This window comes from Musa acuminata, chromosome BXJ1-8, assembly GCF_036884655.1.
Source record: "Musa acuminata AAA Group cultivar baxijiao chromosome BXJ1-8, Cavendish_Baxijiao_AAA, whole genome shotgun sequence".
NCBI classification, from domain to species: Eukaryota; Viridiplantae; Streptophyta; class Magnoliopsida; order Zingiberales; family Musaceae; genus Musa; species Musa acuminata.
In genome coordinates, this window is record NC_088334.1 from 400,909 (window position 1) to 421,954 (window position 21,046).

The following is a 21,046-nucleotide window of genomic DNA, read 5'->3' on the forward strand; positions in this document are numbered from 1 at the left end:
AAAATTAACTAATGAGAATTTTCAAACTTAACACGACACTATATAAATAGTAAAACCGAGTAAATAGTGGCGGTGAGAGGAGGCTACGGCGACCGTGGTGGAGGACGAGAACCCGTCTCGGACTCCACTCTTCATCTTCGCTCTTTCTGGCGAAGGCACCACCGTCTCTTCTTCGTCTTCGCTATCCTTAACGAGGGCAGACATGATGGATTCGTCACGCCTGCTAAAGAAGCCTAAACTGGAAGACGAGCCGATCGAACTCATCGAGGGCGACAATGAAGGAAAGCCATCTAATTATAATAAGAGCCGCGACGATAACGTGTCTATGCAGGAGCAGGAGGAAGCCCTCGTCGCCCTGATCGAACATCGCACCAAGGAGTGCCAACTTCTCAAGCAGAAGCTTGCCCATTACAAATCCCAGGTTTTTGATACTGTTAATGCCCTTTGTGTAAATCGATTTCAAGCATCTCTTTGTTTGTTGGTTAGCTTGAGCCGCTTTTCATCTTAAAAGGACGATCGGTTGGTATTTCTCTGTACAGCTCGAAGAGGCGGAGAAAAGATTGAGCGAGTCCCAGGCCAAGCTGGATCGCATTCGTCTCCGCTCCAAAGCTGCTCCTGTTGCCACGGATGCTGTTAAAACCGAAGCCAGGCCGTCGAACCCTATCCGGAACAATAATGACCACGCTCAGACGCGCCCTACGCCGTCGCAGCAATTGTCGCGGCCTCAGCTTCTTATTCCCCCTCATAACACCAGGCTTCCTTCCCTGGCTGCAGATGCCAGAGCCGGACGGAATGCGAAGCCAGAACTAAAAGCATCTGCTGCCGCTGGCGGCCCAATGGATTCTTCCCCTTCTACTCAGCCAGCGGGTACAGGGGCATCTAAGCCCTTCATTGAAAAGGGTGGGCCTGTTGGATCTAAAGAAAAGAGGATAAAGAGGAAGCTTGGTAATAAAAAAAAGTTCTCTAGATGTCAAATTTGATTGCTTTCCTATTGATGTCTCTCAACAAAGTTGTTTATGTTAATCTTGGCAGAGCAGAAGGAACACCAGGATCTGATTCACAATATACGTTCATCTTCTTCACCTTGCATAATTAGATTTCAATCAGGAACCTTAATTTCCAGTCAGCATAAAAGGAAATTGAGAAGTCTTGAGCTGTGCCCGGTCAATGATCATCTCTTCGTCACCAGGTAACTGAGAATTTCACAAGAGCAGGTTGATTGTCTATTATATTTAGCAACTGCAATATCCTTTAGATAACACAAATCAACAGTTTATTTGAGTGCCTGACCTCTAAGTTCATGCACGATAAGCTGGTCTGATTTGAAAATATCTTTTGTGTTCATATTCTTGGTCAGATCTGATTGCTTTGTTTCGTCTTTGGCTGTTAGAACCTTTAACATGGTGCATACTGTTTCATGATTACTATCTTTTATTTGGCAAGTGGTTTCTTGTTTGATTGTTAGAGTGGCAAACAATGGTAATTTGGAAGGGCCATTTTTTCATGGGACACCTTGAAAATGTTGAGCCATTGGGCCTGATGGTGATGGTGGCTTTAGTATATTGTACAGTAACTTCTTTAAGTATTGAAAATCTTTCAAGGACTCCAATCAATGGGCCAATATGTAACAATCGGTGTTTATTGGTCCGACCAAGTACTGGAATCAAAAAGTATTTCTCAATTGTGTTCAACAACCTGCTCAATTCAGAGACATGGCAATGACGTAAACAACATTGCCTCAATTGATGATGGCGACGATGCCGGGGAGTCATTGGTCTCGTCTACACAATTTGAGGGTGGTGCATGGACCGAGAAACAATATTTTACACATGCCACCCAAGATTTAGATCATGGAACTCAATGAGGATGGTCTCGAATATACCATAATCTAACAATTCAAATCATTTATTTGTAGATAATTCAATATTAATGAAAGGACGATTTGGAAAGTATCACAAAACTACTCCTTAAAGCCCGAAAAAAATATGTGTCACTATTCTTTTCTAATTTAGATTATTTTCGCTAAAATTATACTAAATTTATTATTTATTTCCAATTTAAAAATCCTAATCTAACATTTTTCTTCTTCTATTTTTAGGTATTTTTGGAGCTATTTTCGATTTTTTTGGCCGTATCGTTGGTATGCACTAGCGTTTTGTCGATATGCCTTGGTACGCATTGTATCGATCATTGGTCGGTACACCGGTATAGACCAAAATTGCAAACCTTGGTTAAAGGCACTGGGCATTGAAAGATGCGCTAGGCGTTTGCTTGAGAAAAGTAGGGTGCCTGCTAATATAAAATTATAAAAATATAATTAAAGATAAAATCATTAAAATAAAATTAATATAGTGACAATCGTTAAGGATAAAGGCAAACATTAAAATAAAATAAAATGTGAGGCATTACCTATGTTACCATGTTTCAAGATCCTAAAGCTGCAGTAAAAATCTTGTAATCAACACAATTGATAAATTGTTCCTAATAAGAGATAATATTATTGTTATTAATAAGAGTTAACCATTATTAATTGACTCAACTATTGTTAACAAGAATTATTGGTGAGATAAAAAATCAAGAGCAAGCTATATCAGAATGCAGAGGTGACGAAGAGGAGATGTGCAATGGTGGACAAGAGCAATGGAGTTCGGCTGGCTCCAAAGGCAACAAAATCCTATGGTGTGGGGCTGCCGTGTGATTGTATGCAAGAGGGCATCATTGTTGGTGGCATTAGGGCTCCCGAGGGTGCTGCAGTAGGGGGAGGGGGTGGTAGAGGACGGAGAGAGTGTGATGTTAAGTTATTGGCTTGGTTGAACTGAACTAATTACCAATTAGTACAGGTTCAACTACTTTCCTTTTGGGCTACGCGAGTTCTTGGGTCACCCAACGCCTAGGCCTAGGCATGCTCCTATGGCAGCACCCATTCAAATCACCTCTTCTGAAACAATTTGAGGTGCTTGGACCTCACCTCTCTTTTCCCAAGAACCTAGGCGGACACTGGTGCACCTCATGACAATACTATAGTAGGTCTAGGTTACCCCAAATAGAACTAAATGAAGATCTAATCCCTTGGTTTAAACATCCCCAATTTAGTAGGTCACTTCATCATGGCCAACCGCCAATCCAACTCGACTGACTTTGAGATGTCATTGTTAAAATCACTAATGTCCAGCTAGAAATTCTAGTTCAAGTTGTGTTGTTTATTTTCTTATGCTGTTAGATGTTACCAAATACATGTAGTTACTTTACTAAAACTTGAGTATAGATATTGGAGTTTGTGTTCTAGGGGCCTAAATTTTTTTATTTCAAAATAATTTTGAAAAACCATACAATTCACAGAAATTGTAATGAAAGAGAGATAAGAAATCAGATTCTCATAAAATGCTGATATTAAATTTTATTATCAAAATTTACGTATTTGGTCATCTTTCAGAGCAAACTGTTGAAATTTCAATGATAAACCTCATCGAATTGTTGAACTTGATGTTGTAAATGGCAACGTTTGCCGTACCATAATGTACTGCCTAGTACGGGTGGTACGTATTAGTTCGATAAGGGATTGGTACGAGTGGTACATACCAGTTTGTTAGTATGCCCCACCGTACTATGTCGGTATAGTTTGGTACGTACCATACCAACAATTGATCAATACACCAGTATGGACCGGTAAGACGAACCATGGTAAATGATACATTTCTTAATAAAGCTGTTATAGTTTTAGAACCTTTTACTTTATTAATAGATAAAATATGACCTCATTTGTTGTATTAAGATGAAGGTACCCCCTTGTTAGGGGTTGTTAGTTTTGTGTCAGCATATGTTGATACCTTTTTAGAATAGCAGAGTTCTATATTGATGCAGAAGTGCCTGCATTGTAGGTAAAAAAGCAATATTTTAATTCTGCAGAAGATTCAATACAGTGTTTTCTCCTTCAATGCATATTGAGCTATACCAAACTACAAGATAATGATTGCCCCTCATTCCTCGGGTGATAGAGTCGTCATCATAATTATCTTTGTCAATGAACAATCAACTTTGAGACATACTTATTAACCCTCAAGGGTCCCTGTTGTTTTGGGTCACTAGAGCCCACTATTTGGCACTGTCCTTTAGTTTGTGGATGACACTCTATTGGACCTAAAGTGATTCTTTACTACCACAAACTTTGCTCTTGGCTTGCTCTTAAGTTTAGTAAGAAAATCCATTTATATGGACCTACATGCTAAAAGAAGTAATGGTTTAGCCTCCATCTTCAAGTACCAGGCCACTGGTTTCCTCTTTAGTATTTTGACCTTCCAATACACCCTGATAAACTTACAATAAAATACTAGATGCCTCTTGTCCAGAAGTTTCAAACAATTGGAAGGTTGGTATCTCAAACTACTATCTTTTTCTGGAAAGATTGGTTCTTGTCAATTCTCAGCTGACCAATCTACTGGTTGACTTTTCTTTATTTTCAATATTTGATATTTTATAAATGAAATGAATAGGATTAGAAGAGCATTTCTTTTGGAAAGTCCAGAAGACTATTAAGAATGGCTGGGCCATAGTAAACTGGATGTTTCTCTATTATCTCTCTCCTGTCCTCCCTTTATGCATTTTGCAGTTTTCTTTTCTCTTTTCTTTTTAATTATCTTTCAATGAATAAGTTTGCAGCATTGCTGCTTTTGTCCTAATAAAATGAATAAAAAATTGTTACATCAACTTCTCAGCTAACATGAAGAACTTGTCCAAAACTGAAGCAAAGAAATGGAATGATGAAAAGGACAGGGCATTTAATGAATGACAAAACAATAACCATTTTGAGTGACTTTATATTGAACGAAAATGATCCCTATTATTAATGTAAGATATGAGATTATTAAATAAATAAGAGGGCTGAAGACCTTGCAAAAGCTTGCTGTTACTCGCTGAAGCTTCCATTTTATTCAGAATATCTTGGCGAATCTTATGAGGCATTACACAAGGTGAGATTACTTCTGAACTTCTGTAAGATCAAGAATGGTGGTCTAATCTTTTATATGTCAAAAAGTGTTCATAGCATTGTCTACTAAGACAAGCAATCTATTCAAGACTTCTGCTCTTGCAAACCCTGATTTACCCATATTGTCTTTGAACAAAGCCGCCAACCATCCAACTAATTTTAAATGTTAGAAACCACTGTGTAAGTAATAACAGTGGATGAAGTTACCAACTTTTGCTCACTGATGAGCACCAATCTAGTTTCCTAGTTGTACTTCCAGTCTAGGACACATCCACTTTTACCACTGGTTTAATTCTCCTTCTGGATGTAAAAGCACTCCTAGAGGATTATGATAGGACTCAGCTTGATTTTGTTCTTGAAGGACAGATCAAGCACATAATTAGCCTGTTAATACTAGTTGTACTGTATGATTAGAAAAAAACTGCAAGATATTTATTATTCATTGTAGTAACAAATTTTGAACATTAGGGGAAGGCCCCCCAATAGGACAAAAGAGGAAATGTATCAAGAAGCATGAGACTGATAATGAGATTGTCATGAACAAAGAAAAATATTTTCACTTCTAGTAAACATTTTGCAACAGTAGTGCCTCATTTTTTGTCTTACCAATATGTTACATAGCAAGTGGTGATGGATGCTCTTATGTGTATTAATTACTGAATCTTGCATTTTGAACTCCTAAAATTTATTTTCTATATTGTATAGTTGCCCTATTGCTCAACTTGGATAACCATTTTTCCATTGTTTCATTTCCATTTCCATAACAAGTCACATTTATTTACATCTTAATGATTATTTAGGATTTCTGATCTTCTTAGTTCAGGATTTTAGTCTTGGTGGCTTACTTAAATTGTACTTTGCAGCGCTTTGGATGGAGTTGTCAACTTATGGCAAGTGCAGGCCAAAGGGTAGAACTCCTAGTCTTTTCCTTCATCTATATTTGTTTTCTAGTTTTTGCAGCAGAATAGATTTGCATTGAGGGTGAATTTTCTTTTGCCATTATTTATTTTTCTTTTATGAAGTTCTAGGTATGGAAATAACTATTTCATAAGCTAACTTTGTCAAACAATTATTTGTAGGAAACATCAAGTACAATTGCACTTGCGAGAGAATCATGAAGGCACACTGAACTATTCCTGATTATTGAGAAAAAAAATATTTTTAATGGAAGATAAAAATGACTTGTTTAGTCAAAAGAGCCCTATATGTGTTTATATAACGATAGCAGTCATAGTATTTAGTATAAATATTGTTGAGAGGAAATCTGGTAATATGTAGAAATCATATGGCTCATAGACACAAATTTTCTGCAACCCAACAATTTTATTACCAGTAAGTTGCTAGCCACTAAATAAAACAAAATGAAGAACTCTTTTCCATTAACCTTCTCCTTTGCTATATGTTAGAAACTTATATGCAGGGCAGCAGGGGGAAAAGTATGTAAGCAGATAAAGATATAATAAGGCCATTAAATGATGATACTTGCTTATGCACAATAAGTTCCACCAGCTTTACAAGACATGTTAGGTAACACAGAAATGTATTTACAAGTTTGTCCTATAGGTTGTCAAGTTAAACTTTTATGAAATTGATGATTTATACCATTTATTGATTCACCTATTGAGATATTAAATTTTGTATCATATGTCACAAGAAATTTAACAAAATAACTCTGAAAATCATACCAGCAAAGGTAGCACAAAAGCCAGGTCCGTGTCAAACAGCATTCAGATACACACTTCCAGATCCAAACAGGACTCGCATCTGGTTTTCTGGATATCATGGCTTATTCAGACCAAAAACATATTTTTATTTTGGAACAAAAGATGCCTGACTTTATTTTTTTCATCAAAAATAACATATCAAGATAATCTATATAACAGGTCCCAATTTTTTACTTGAATGTTTCACCAAATAAATGGCAAACCAGTCTTTATTTTGATAAAAGAATGCGGTATGACCTTCAATCTAGACAATTGTTATCATCTTTCTGGTACTCTGGATCAAATGGATAAATTTTGCAATATTATCTGAATGTAGTTTTAGAGCCATTCGGCAGTCTGAGTTGGCACTTATTCTTTCATGTTGTGCTGTTGTGTAGCCATGTGAAGGCATCATAGTTTGCAACTTTGCTTTGTTCCAGGACATACTGTGTGGTATGATATATCTAAAATGGGATCCATCATACAGACATTTATACCAGTGTAGCAATACTCTACAATGTGATAATACTTAATACTGTTTGGTTTGCAAACTATATGCTCAGACACCAAACCATTATTATGATTTACTACTTTTTAAAGATTATTTGATGAGCTAAATGAACATGAAATTTGCTTAATGTTTAAAGAATTCTTCGGTGGTGTCTTGTTACGCATGACACTATCAATGTGATACTGATAGATCAGTTTCTGCTATGAGTATCCTGTCATGTAAACCTTACCAATGTTTGACTAAAAGTTGAGATGTCACAATCTCCCATTCAAGGTGTTTGATGTCATGTTAAGGGTAGGCCTAGAAGACACATTTAAAAGTATAATTTTTTATTATCTCAAGATAAGACCATCTCAGTGTGCACAAAGTATGCCATCTTGACACAGCTTAGTTAACACAGAGTGGCTGACAGAATTGGATTAATATCATTGTAACAACCTGAGTAGTCTACTAGCTGATAGTAATAGTATGTAGTGGATCATGGCCAACAATCCCTACAATGTATAAACCAAATCACTAATAGTGAGCGCTTATTCCCCAATAGACCCTGAATTGGCATGAACCTTGTGTACTGTGTTTACTCTTATTAGTACTAAGCCACTAAATCTACACATATCAGTCCTATATCTTGTTTTGAACAAAATGAAACTAGTGGATTGTTACACAACCAATCCATATAAATTATATGAAACCAAAATTTTCTGTTCTTTCACTTTTTAACTTAAAAATATATCTGAAAAAATAGAAATGAGTTATTGCTCATAGGTATATTGGATTATATATGCTTCTGAGAGAGTAGATAGGACTCCATACTAGGAACCTATTTGTTTCTACTTTCTACAATTCTTTGCCATTTATAAATGTTCCCTTGTTTCAGCTTGAAATCGTGCAACAGAAATTAATTTACTTTGAAACTGCATTTTTTTTTTCAATGTCATTGTATGTCAAGTAGAAATTGTCAAAATAAAAAACCAAAGCTTTAAAGATTTGGTCAAAAGCAAAAATTAAGCCAATACTTTGAATTTCAAACTTTGCAGTTTCTTGAATGTCATTGAATCAAACGAAAATCAAACTTTCTAACTTTACAATTTCAGTTGTCATTCATTGTGCTGTACTTGTGTGAGTGCAGATCCAATGCATCATTACTAAGCAGCATGGATTGTTTATCTCCAAAGCAACGGAGATGGCCAGAAGATATAGCATGGCATCCAGATGGAGATAGAATCTTTGCTGCTTATACTGCTGATGGTGGTGACTCACAGATCTCGGTTCTAAACTTGAATGCATCACGAGAAGTAAGATGATTTTTAAAAACTAATGTCTATGATAGATTTGAAAGTTGAGTAACTTTTCTTTTCTCTTTAATTTTCTTTTGACTTCTAGGGCATGAATGTGATGGTATATGCTTTTTAATACATGATTTCAAGAACAGACTCATTTGGAGTCCTGTGAATGATTAGTATACTGACTTGCTACATGTACACAAACTACCATGAATGTTTAAATACGTGACAGTCAAATGGGCTTGTGGATGTTCACTGGTCATTGATGTTTTAGAAAGTGGCCATAGTAGTATAAAGGGCTAGTCACTATAGTGCATGTAATAGATCAGCAGCAACGATAATGGTCAAGAAGTGGCTATACTGAGGGAATTTAGTGGCCACTTATAAAATTAAAAAATGGGTGTCTTAATACACATAACTTCCACTTATATAGGGTCTCTAAAGGGCCAATTACTTTAATCTTATCCCTTCAGGCTGCAATACCGATTTTATGACTTGAACCCTGGTCAATATATGCAGTTATACCATTGCACAAAGTCCATAAATTAAAGAAACTAGTCTTTAATTTTTTTACTATAACTTTTTGTGATTAAGATAAAAGTTCAAATGTTGTTTTGGATCCAACTCTTCCATTTTGTGGTCAAGATAAAAATCAGAAGGATCAAAATTGTTTGTCAAGTTGCATTCTTCTTATCCCACATATCTCTTCCTCATTCTCTCTTCTACATTCTTAATGCTTTCTGTGTCTCATGCTCTATTCCACTCAGCACCTTGGAACACTGCCTTCCACCAAACATTCACTATTAGATTTCTTGTTTTTAGTCCATACATTGGATGGCTCTGGTATTATATTTCTAATATTTTATGGTCACATGATAGATTGATCACAAGTGATAATTTAACATTTTAATATTTTATAATTTGTGAACAATCATGTTGCTCTTTGATATTTTAATATTGTACAACATCCACTTTGCATGGAACTTACCTGGTAACTTTATGTGAACATTTAATATTAGAATTCTTTGTCATAGTAACTTCTTTTTTTATGGAATAAATCATAATTTTTATTAGTGATCCAACTTTGGGCGTATAGCACCTTCAAGGGTAGGCTTGATAGCGACCTTCTACTATTCACCTTGAAATCACTTTGCTGTTTGGTGCTGTTTGTTACCTTGATATGTACACGTCTTGATGGCATGCTCTTCCACATCATATTACCAGATTTGGCATGCTGGTAGCATCCATGTCTGTGACAATACATTTGGTTACATTGATTTGTACTGCACTTATCTTTAATTTAGACAATATAGAATTACTCTTTTTCATATCTTCGGTGCTTTACTATTTCTTTCTCTTGCCCATGTATTATCATTTTATGCACTATGTTTGTGGAGATACCTAGTTGGCATGTTATCTTTTATTTCTATGTGCAGTAAAAATGACAAATTTTAATCAGCAAATTGAAGCAACCTTATTTTCTCTTCACTTGCTAATCAAAAGGAAAGCAAACGTGAAAGCAGTGTCCTAACAAAAAAATATAATTTTTGATCTGGTTGTGGGGCACATATTTGATTCTTAATGGATGAACCTAATGCAGAGTTTCGAAATTGAATGAATCAGCAACCTTACCCCTACATAAGAGAGGTTTCCATGACTCAAATCTTGATCACCCTGATCTCAAGGTGCAACCTTGCCATCATAACAGAGCTCGCCCTCGTGTATTTGATTCTTAATAAGATGTTTCATTTAATTTTGCATTATCCTGTTTGAGAGAGAAAATTTGAGAATCTGATTGTGTTTGTTATGATAAAAGTAAAGAAATCATCAATTGAAGCTGGTTTGTGCATGAAAGCTTGAGGATCCATCAAGACTATCCCTAACCTTTCAAGATCAACAGAAGTTTTAAATTTGGATTGAATCCAAGTACTATCAAGTCAAGTGAAAAATTACCATAAAAGAAGATGGTCTTTTGTACCCATGGTCGACATGTCAATGGAATACCAATACATGCTGAATGAGCAATTAGAAAATGACATGGGTCATGTTTTTTAATTCATGTGTACTGAATAAGATGCTGCTGATGACATCATGATCCATAATAAAAAAGATCACAATCTGCAAGAGAAAAGACCATTAAGCTGCTAGAATTGTACTGGTCGGTCTTCTTCGATAGTCAAGTTAATGTTTGATTGAGATATAGAAAACAAACAATAAATGTGAGTGTGTGTGGGAGAGAGTACAACAACAATAAAGCCATAAAGTCCTAAGGGATTGGTTGCATAGATCTTTTACTATCATTGATGAATGTAGAAAACCATATATTTAACTAAGGGTATTTAAATTTTTATGTATAGTTTTTATTAATGTTCTTTTAGGTCTTTCTCTTCCTCTCATACCACTAACAAGAGTCATTTCATTGACTACCGCGTCTCTAGGTATCTCAAGCATTTGTTCATACCATCTTAAACGTATTTTTCTCATTTTATCCTCTATTAAAGCGATAGATAATTGTTCATGAATAAAAATATTTTTTTTCTATATTTCCTTGTAACTCTACACATCCATCTCAACATTCTCAAATCAACAACACAAACTTATTTTTTATATAAGTCGTTTAAGTGCCCAACATTAAGATCCATGAAGTATTAATAGTTAAACAACTGTCCTATAAATTTTTTTCTTAATTTTAAAGATACTCGATGATACCATAAGGTTCTTGATGCCCCTTATCATTCTAACTATCGCGTTTTTACTTTATGACTAATATCTTTATTAATCTCCACCTTTTTAAATTATTGATCCAAGATGCCTAAGGTTACATAATAGAACTTTTCCCATCTAACTTAAGTATTACTAAATTGCATCTTATATATTACTTAATGAACCTCTTGCCCATCTAACTTAAGTATTATCAAAATTGCATCTCATATACTTGTTCTATTTAATCTAAAACTTTAGTTTTTAAGGATTGCCTCCATAACTCAATTTTAAATTAATTTTATTTAGATTCTTATCAACGAAGATAATATTATCAGCAAATAACATACATTAGGGATCTCTCCTGTAAATAATTAGTAAATTCATCTATTATCAATGTGAAAAGATAGGAACTTAATGTAAATCCTTGATATAGTCCTATACTAATAGAAAACTCACTAGACATACTCCTCATAATATTAGTAGCTATATTATCATATATATTTTTAATAATATCAATATAATTAGTGGATGTATCTTTCTTTTCTAAAACTTACCATAATAAATATCTAAGAACTCTACCCTAGATTTTCTCTAAATCAATATCAATATTTCTTTTTCTCTCAATATTTTTTCATTAGTTATCTTAATAAATAAATAGTTTTTATTGTTGATCTTTCAAACATAAAATCAAATTAATCTTTAGAGATATTTGTTTAAGGTTTTATCCTACTTTCAATAACTCTTTCTTAAAGTTTCATTATATGATCTGTGATCTTAATTCCTCTGTAGTTAAAATAGTTTTGTATGTCAACCTTATTCTTGTAAATTGACACTAAAACAACTCTTCCTTTATTCATCATGCATTTTTCTAAATCTCAAAATTTGGTTAAATAATATAACTAAGTTATTACTTGATCCCCTAAACTTTTTTAAACCTCAACAAGGATCCCGTTAGGTCTTACACTCTTAGCTATTTTTATCTTTTTACAAGGCTTCTTTACTTTACTAGCAAATTTTATGAACAAATATATGATTATTAGATCTACCATTATTATCCATCAATAAAGTTAAGTCATTTGTGGAATTATCATTAAATAATTTATAAAAATAACTTCCCCGTCTTTTCTTGATTTCGTTATCATTAACATGTAATTTTTTATTTTTTATCTTTAATGTTTCTAATATTACCTAAATCCCAACACTTTCTTTCCCTAGCTTTAGCAGTTTGATATATATTTTTTTCTTCATATTTAGTACCTAATTTGTTATAAAAATATCATAAACTTTATATCTTGCCATACTAACACAGCTCCCTCTTGAGAGAGAGAGACGATGATGAAAAAAAAGCTCCCCTAGCTTTCTTCTTGTGCCCTTCATTTAGCTGCGATCATAATCAATGGATATAACCAACATTTGGGTGGCTAATGGTCTGCTATGCATCATGGAGCCACATGGTTTTTTGGCATGTAGTATATGCCCTAACACTTTCGGGGGTGTGATAGAGGTCAAGCAACCTTTTGGGAGTAGACTAAAACCACATAGTTTCAGCACAGAAGATCAATCGAAGGTCTCTTCTACAAGTGCTATTTGTTGTGAAGTCTAAACACATTTTTTGGTTGGTCACGTAGATGGATTCTAGCAATTAATTTGGGCTATATTCTCTGGATCACCTGTCCCGAAAAGGGTCTCACCAATGATGTCATGACTTGCAAGAATTAGACCAATAGGTTCCAGTGGGGTCTTCCTCCATCAGTTAGGTTCGTGCATGATTGATATGTAATCAACAGGTAATAAATGAGTCTGAGCCAAAAAAGAGTTTTCCTCTTAGCTTACTTTCTATGCCCTTTAAACAGTTGTGATCATTGACAACTGATTTAGCCAACCGGGTTGCTAATTATTAAGTGGTTTTTTGTTGCATGGATGCCACATGAATTATTCAGGTTTTTCTCTCAGTAGAGGCCATCTGTTGCCGTGAGATTTCACCCCCTAACGGCAGAGATGGTACAATGGCAGAAATACGTGAAGCTGCTATCCTTCAAAGAGGAAAAAAGCAGATAAACAAAGGGTTGATAACTACCATAGGTTGCAATTGTAAGAGGAAATGGGAAAGGAAAGATGAACAAACCTGTTACTATGACCATGAAGTTGAGGAGACATCGTTGATATCGTGTCCAATGATCAAATGTCATCGGTTCATTGCATTCACTATTTGCCACCACTATCATCACGTTTGTCCTCTGCCACCACATCAAATCAGAGGAAATGATGGAGGGGGAAGGGGAAGGATAAAGGGATTCCATGATAGAGTATGGCAATGCCATTGGATTTGGGATTAATCCTGAATCCCATTTGTGCTTGCTTCGAAGATCCCTTTCTTTGCATGCCTTTGCATTGCCTAATGCTTCATTTGCATGATAATTAAAGAGGTGCTGGGAATGGGGACTTGAGCTCTCATCAAAGTGGTAAATGGAAGGTTTTAGGCCTTTTTATATGATATATGAAAGAGTCATCTCTTACATAGTAACTTGGTATAATATGTTGGTAAAAAAAACTTTGTATTATATGATTATTACTTACTTTCACAACACATATATCATATTTATTTCATGACATACATATATCATATTCACTAATAACTTTCAGCATGATTTTTATATAGTTCCTCATCATTTATGTTTAGTTCCCATTTCTTACAAGTTAGATATTCTATGGAATATGAAGGTAAAAATGATCATTAGCATACATGATTTTTAATTTTTGATTATTTACTTATTAAATAACATATTTTATATTTTTATGACCCTAATTTGTTTGTTTATTTTCCTTTGAGTTTAATCCAGAATTGATTTTCTTTTATTCACAGTTAACTATCAAGTTTTATCCCTTTATTTGTGCTAAGCTTAAAGCAATCCAAGACTTATGAATTTGAGTTGTTGCCATATGTTTCTGCCATGTTGATCTGGCTGATTACCCTGAAGCCGCGGACGACTTGTTTCTTGTATTGCCTTATTTATAGTCTCATTTAACATTATCTTGTTAAAATTAGTTTTATGAGGAATATCAGTAAATGATGGAAAAGAAATTTGTGCATAAAAACTTCAAGAAATAAATTGTTTCCAACTCAAACATACCCATTGATGCAAATTTTAGAATTGTCTATGTGAAATATCTTTGGACAATTTCAGAATAGTCTGATTAATCTCTAGGACAGTAGTACTGAGTCTGGCAGGTAACATTTAACCCCTTTGGAATTTTCAGGACATAATTCCATACCATTCAATTTTCACCATTTTGTGGAGAATGATTCTACATTTTGTTCTTTCATACTCCTTAGCAGATAAGTAGCAGAATTGGTTTAGGGTTTAGACTACGAGCATTGGTTGATAACTTGCTGTTGTATAATAACTATTCAGAGTTTTACATGCTAGTTGGCTTCATATTTCAATCTAATGATATATTATTCTTGACAAAATCTCCCACAGTATGATGTATGTGACTTGTTTAATTTTATGGATGAGAATATACTGCTCATGACAGTGCATGCTAATCGGTAGATATCACTGGTATAACTTGCCTCTTCCCCACATGAAAAAAAAGGGAAAAAAGATCCTCTGCCAACAACTACCTGACATCATTGATGCTCTAGCCAGCTTGCTGATTGTTCGTCACAGTGGTGATTTCACATTTAGTGATAGATTATTCTTGACAAGGTCTCCCACATTATGATGTATGTAACATGTGTTTAATTCTATGGATGAGAATATACTACTCATGCTAGTGCATGCTAATTGGTGGATATCACGGGAGAACTTGCCCTTCCCCACATGAAAAAAATAAAGCAAAAAAAAGATCCTCTGCCAAAAACTACCTGACATCATTGATGCTCCAGCAAGCTTGCTTTATTGTTGGTCATAGTGGTAATTTCTTTGTTGCTGAACTGTCCCAATACTAGCTATCATACCGGCTACTGGATGCCCATTGGAGATAAGTTGTTTCATTCCCTTTCCCTCACAAAATTATAAAATTGAAGATAGTAAATTTTCTTTTGTATTTTTCTTGAAAGATGGTAGATATATCATGTCCAACCACACTAAGTGCATGGCATTGCTGGCTTTGCTAGTGGCATGTCAACCTGTGCCATGTGTTGTTATGACTAATGCACCTAAATGGAATTGTGATCCTTGAATTGTAGTGTATTTAGTTGGTGATATAGGCTCCACATTGTTTATTAGTGTCTTCAAAATCTTGATCTCTGTAATCTCTCACTGGAATTGCTAGACACGTAAGTTAGATACTAATGCAAGATCACATTGATTGTGTCTGGACAGAAAAAGGTTACTTTCTTGGAAGGAAAGCCTCATCAAAAAGGCATTATAAATAGCATAATGTTCATGCCGTGGATTGATTTATGTTTCGTAACTGGTGGGAGTGACCATGCTGTGATACTTTGGCAAGAAATAGATGATTCATGGAAACCCAAGACAATACATGGGAATCTGCATTCTTCTGCTGTCATGGGAGTTGCTGGATTGCAACAAAAGAAGACTGTACTATCTGTTGGTGCAGACAAAAGGATAATTGCGTTTGATATGTTATCAGGAAGATCTGAGTTCAAAAATCAAATAGAAAGCAAATGCATGAGTGTGCTGCCAAACCCATGTGACTTCAATTTGTTCATGGTGCAAGCAGGGTAAGTGAATAAGCTTGTGCAATGATTCCATTGAAGTCTTATTATTTATAGTCCGTTAGAATATTTTAATATTAGAATATATTGTTTCTGCAAAATAAAATGTAAAACTGTGTCTTCTATATTATCTATTCTAGTTTCATCTGGGATTGGGTCCTAGAGTTTCTTAGTATATTCAGTTTGACTTTTGGACAATAATACTTATAAAATTGAATCAACAAAATTATAAAATTTAATATTTTAACAACTGTTAATGCTTCTATATTTATAAATTATGATACTCATGCTTGTGTTATCTTTACTGGATTAATTTTTAAACCAAGGCTTACTATAACCTTGCCATGCAAGCTCTTCTTTGCCAGTCTTGTGAAATCTCCCAACAAGTTGTGCTCAGCCTTAAATGTCTACTAGCAATGATTTCATGCATTGATCATCATAAATAAATTGATAGTTAAATTCTCTGAATAATTTACTAAAGAAATATGACTATTTCTAGGGATGGGCCAAATAGTTTTGCACCCTTGATATCTGGAAAGAAATTTTCCTTCTTTTCTGTATGGTGCCTAACAAGTTTTTTCTGTTTGCTTATTTTTCTGATTCAGTATCTTTATTTTTTATTCGAATAAGCATGAATCATTTGGAAAACAAGCCTTAAGATAGGACAACCAAGTAAATATACATGCAAAACATTTAAACTGATCTAAGTAGTTGTGATGCAAATAACAAGCAAGGATGTAATGATCCAAGAATTAGATAGAATAGTCATCATTCTAGATTGCTCAAATAGCTGATCAGAAGGTTTACAAGCTTACAGAAGAAAGGAAAGCACAACAGTGACATGAATAAGCAAATAACTTATATCATGATGTAAACCAAATGTTTTAGTAAATATTGAGTGCTAAATTGGTAGCTAAGGAGCTATTGACCATCTACCTGCCATGTTGTTAGGGACCCTTTAGCTGATGCAGTTGTAATGATATTTACGCAGAAATGGTCCCTAACAAATCGAGAAAATATGTACAAACCAATCTTATATTCTCTTCGACGGTAAGGATCAAGGGTTTTTCTAAGAAAGCTCTCGCTTTCTTTTTCATTCTATGGGAAGTTGGGGCTAAGCAACATTAAGATTTGGGAGTTCACCGTAGGGTACATACATATGGGAGGATTATGGTGTTGAACGCGAGAAAAAAAATTGCTTTGGTTTAACCAGGCTAGATTGCAGGATAAGGTTTTGGCAAAATGAAATTAAACAGCCATAAATAACCCAAACAATAGGATACCAAAAAGATAAAAGTGCTATTTAAAAATAAAAACTAGATGGACCTTGGTGATGCCTCATTATGGGGAAAATATAAGCACTGGTCAGATTAGCAAACCCCAGCCAATCCTTCATTGGATGCTAGTTGATTTGATCCCTACAGATCATCTTATTTCGATTCCCATTCCCAATTTCCGGAGTCGACATGGAACATTGTAATTTGGTGGACCTTGTGGAATTGTGATCAACTAAATTTTCGGATCTTGCTGTGTACACTTATAATTATTGTGGTGGAGATAAGAGATGAAATTCTAGTGTATATGGAGCTATAAAATGTGTATGCGACTCATTGCATTCAACTAGATAATCAAGCTAGTTTCTGTAGACCCAGAAGATATGATCAGAAAATTTGTCATGTGTAGTTGTTGGCTTTAGTTCTTTTGACTGGCCTTTAGCATGTTGATTGAGCATGCTGTTAGAGAAAACCGTCTCTGAAGAAAGGCAACTACCAAATAGAATCATCTTTGAAGATGCCCCCAGATGTGGATTTTGGCTTCATGCTGTATAATTTCTTGTTAATCAATTACTATGTATTCTATCAGCAATGCAGATTCTTTCCTTTTCCTGACCAGTTGATGCTCTATTTGCATTTCTCAGGGAACCTGGGAGACAGCTTCGGTTGTTTGATGTACGGCTAAGGCAGACAGAAATTCATGCTTTCGGGTGGAAACAGGAAACAAGTGAATCCCAATCTGCTCTGATTAATCAGGCATGGTCTCCTGATGGTCTATATATAACATCTGGTTCGGCAGACCCCATGATTCATATCTTCGATATTAGATACGATGGACGAAAGCCTTCACAATCGGTGCAGGCACACCAGAAACGAGTTTTTAAAGCTGTATGGCACCAATCACTTCCACTTCTCACATCAATATCATCTGATCTCAACATTGGATTACACAGGGTGTTATAGATAGTTTAGCTTCTCAGCTGTGTGGTTTCCTTCTTAACCACAGCGTCTTTTGCTTAGATGACATCATGATGCATTCGAATGAAACCTTTTACTAACTAAAATCAAGGAAATTTTATTCTTTAATTTGGGTGGTTAATTATCAGAGTGAGTGGCAAAAGCAGCAAAGTACTTGAGATGCCTTCCAAGTTGGTGTTTGTAGCTGATTAAGAAGGATCAGGAGAGTATAGCTGGGCAATAATTTGTTAATGGATGGCTACCTACAAGCAAGCTTACGAAAACTATAAATTGGCTTGGTGGTCTTTTATTGAGCTTGGCACATGATGGGGATAGAAGAACAATCTCATCTGTGTGTAGGTGGTCTCGTTGACAATTTTGTATATGCTCCTGCTGGAGCACAGAGGATAACTCTAATGTGCTTAGTATTGCTCTTAAGGACTGGTTTAATATTTTGTGATGAGAAGGTTCCCTCTGCTTAAGAAGCTAAAGAGCAGGATATGAACTTCCCTTGTGAGAGTACTGCATCATAACCAGCTTGTTTTAGGGTTGTCAAACACTGATAGATGCAAGCAGCCAAATCGGGAGATCATATGATACATGATTACTGTGAAGTTGGTGTATTATCAAGAGCACAAACGCAATGTGATGCCATCGTGAGCAATTCATTATCTCAGCCATTTTGAAGAAAAGTAGTCTTCCTTGTAATATTTTATTTCAATGAGGGCTGAGTTTTGGTGTAATGAAAAGGAGGTTGTTGTGACGTAAAACTTTTATCTTATAGAAAAAGAAAAAGAGGTTTTCTCTACTAATTTGACTTTGGACGAAAAAATTTTCCTTTGAAGTTGATAAATCAGATTTTGATTATAAGACTTGTCGTCAAAGGGTCTCCATATATAACATAGGTCTGACTTTTTTTGAGTCTTGTCACAAGTTGGATTTCGTGAAGACAGAGTTAGGTAGGTAGATGACAGCAAAGATTTATGTTGGGTACGTGTTTGATGTCGGGATCGATAGGTTAGAGAGAAAAATATAAGTGAAATAGATTGAACGGTAGATGAACAGGTTCACTCAAGTAAAATACCTATAGGATACACCAATTGCAAGTTCATAAGTGAAATAGATTGAATGGTATATGAACATAAAAGTACTATCTATGTTCATATCTTCTTTATCAAACAGGTTTTGACTTATGTTAAATCTCTTTAGAAGTAATCTTTATACCAAAAATATGTTTAGCCAACCCAAAGTCTTTTATAACAAAAGTCTTGATCAACAATCCTTTTAGATTTACAATTTTCTTAGTATCACCACCAACAATTAACATGTCATCTATATATAGCAAGAGAATAATAAAATTATCATTAAAAGTTTATCTCAGATAGATATAATGATAAAAGTAATCGTATCATACCCATAATCTATAATAAAAGAATCAAATATTTTATACCAGTGCTAAGTCGTCAAATATATTATTCACACCACCAGTGCTATCCCTTATCATTAAATAACATATATTCATGATAAGAATACCTTTGAGAAGGTCTATGCTCTTTTTTTTGTATTTCCACAAAAAAAAAAAAGTAAAATCATTTATGCTAGCAAATAATATATTTTAATAAAATTGATATTATCCACATCACAATCTAAACTTTGCTTTGTATGATTTTAGTATCTTCAATCTGGGTAAAAATTCTTAGATGAATTTGTTGTCTTAACTAACGAGGCCTCTTTTTCATCTCATTTTTCCTTGAGAGATCTTACTTTTTTATAGTCCATCTTGACGTTTTTTCTAGTTCTACATCAGCATTTCTTCTAATTTTTTTTCAGATAGTATAGTAGGATATACACATCTTTCATATACTTGAGTACTCTTTGATATTTAAGTCTATTAAAATTTTCTATCATCTTTTAAACCATCCAAGACTATTTCCTTTTGATCTGAAAAAATTTATCATCATAATATTTCATCTCTAGTAATCTTTTCTATTAAATCTAAGTAATAACGAGATCCAAACAAATATCAAAACTCGTTGACATCGTGTTGATCATTTTTTTTCAACTGAAATCTAATCTATTGATTATCTTTTCAATCTCGATATCTCCTACTCTGATGATTGTCAAGATCAAATCTGCACTTCATTGATGTTATAATCAATTATTATTCATGGACATCATCCTAATTTGTGTAATCACTAGAGATTTTTTTGTAATTTTTTAAAAATTAAAATTATCGTAATTAGTGTTTTGTTTTATTTGGATTATGTATTCCATTTTTGTGTAATATGATTAAGAAAATAATTAAAATATATTTCCTTAATGGTTTGGAAATTAATTAATTAATACAAAATTTTAATTTTAATTTTTTATTTCCTTGAGAGGAACCCACCCTCCTTGCTCTTTATATCTATATAAAGGAGGTGAGGCTCCTACTTTGTTCATTACTGGATCAAGAGCGAGTGTAATAGTTGGGGGGACTGAGATAGGAGAAGGACCTCTACATCCATCCATCAGGAAGAAAGAAAGGTAGATCATATACCCCTTTCTCAATTTATTTTCAATGTATGTATTCATGAAAAATCTTGGTTTTGTAATGATATTAGTTTCATTGGTTTAGATAGCAAGATCCATGAATTATCATGTCATTAATTTAGTTTAAATATAACATCATATTAAATTAATGAATTTTTTCCATTATTCTTTAAGTTGATCCAACTAGTTTGGCATGTTGATTTATTCGATCAATAAATTTCATGAAATTTAAACTTTTACATTTTAAATCAAGTTGAATTAATAATTTGGTTGCATGTTGAATAATATAAATTACCATATTGATTGATTGATTGATTGATTGATTGATTGATTGATTGTGGAATTTTATAATATATATATATATAATATTTAATTAAATTAAAATTTTAAAATAATTTTGTTTGAATTAAATGAT

At 34.2% G+C, this 21,046-nt stretch overlaps 1 protein-coding gene across 1 annotated transcript; it reads left to right on the top strand.

Annotated features, from left to right (window-relative positions):
• The first annotated feature begins 75 nt into the window (after positions 1-75).
• LOC135680465 (uncharacterized) lies at positions 76-18,907 on the top strand. The gene is made up of 7 exons (XM_065194371.1): positions 76-421; positions 540-945; positions 1,033-1,189; positions 5,848-5,892; positions 8,328-8,493; positions 15,513-15,874; positions 17,787-18,907. The coding sequence occupies exons 1-7, from the start codon at positions 203-205 to the stop codon at positions 18,103-18,105; spliced, it is 1,674 nt and encodes a 557-aa protein (XP_065050443.1). The 5' UTR covers positions 76-202; the 3' UTR covers positions 18,106-18,907.
• The last annotated feature ends 2,139 nt before the right edge of the window (positions 18,908-21,046 follow it).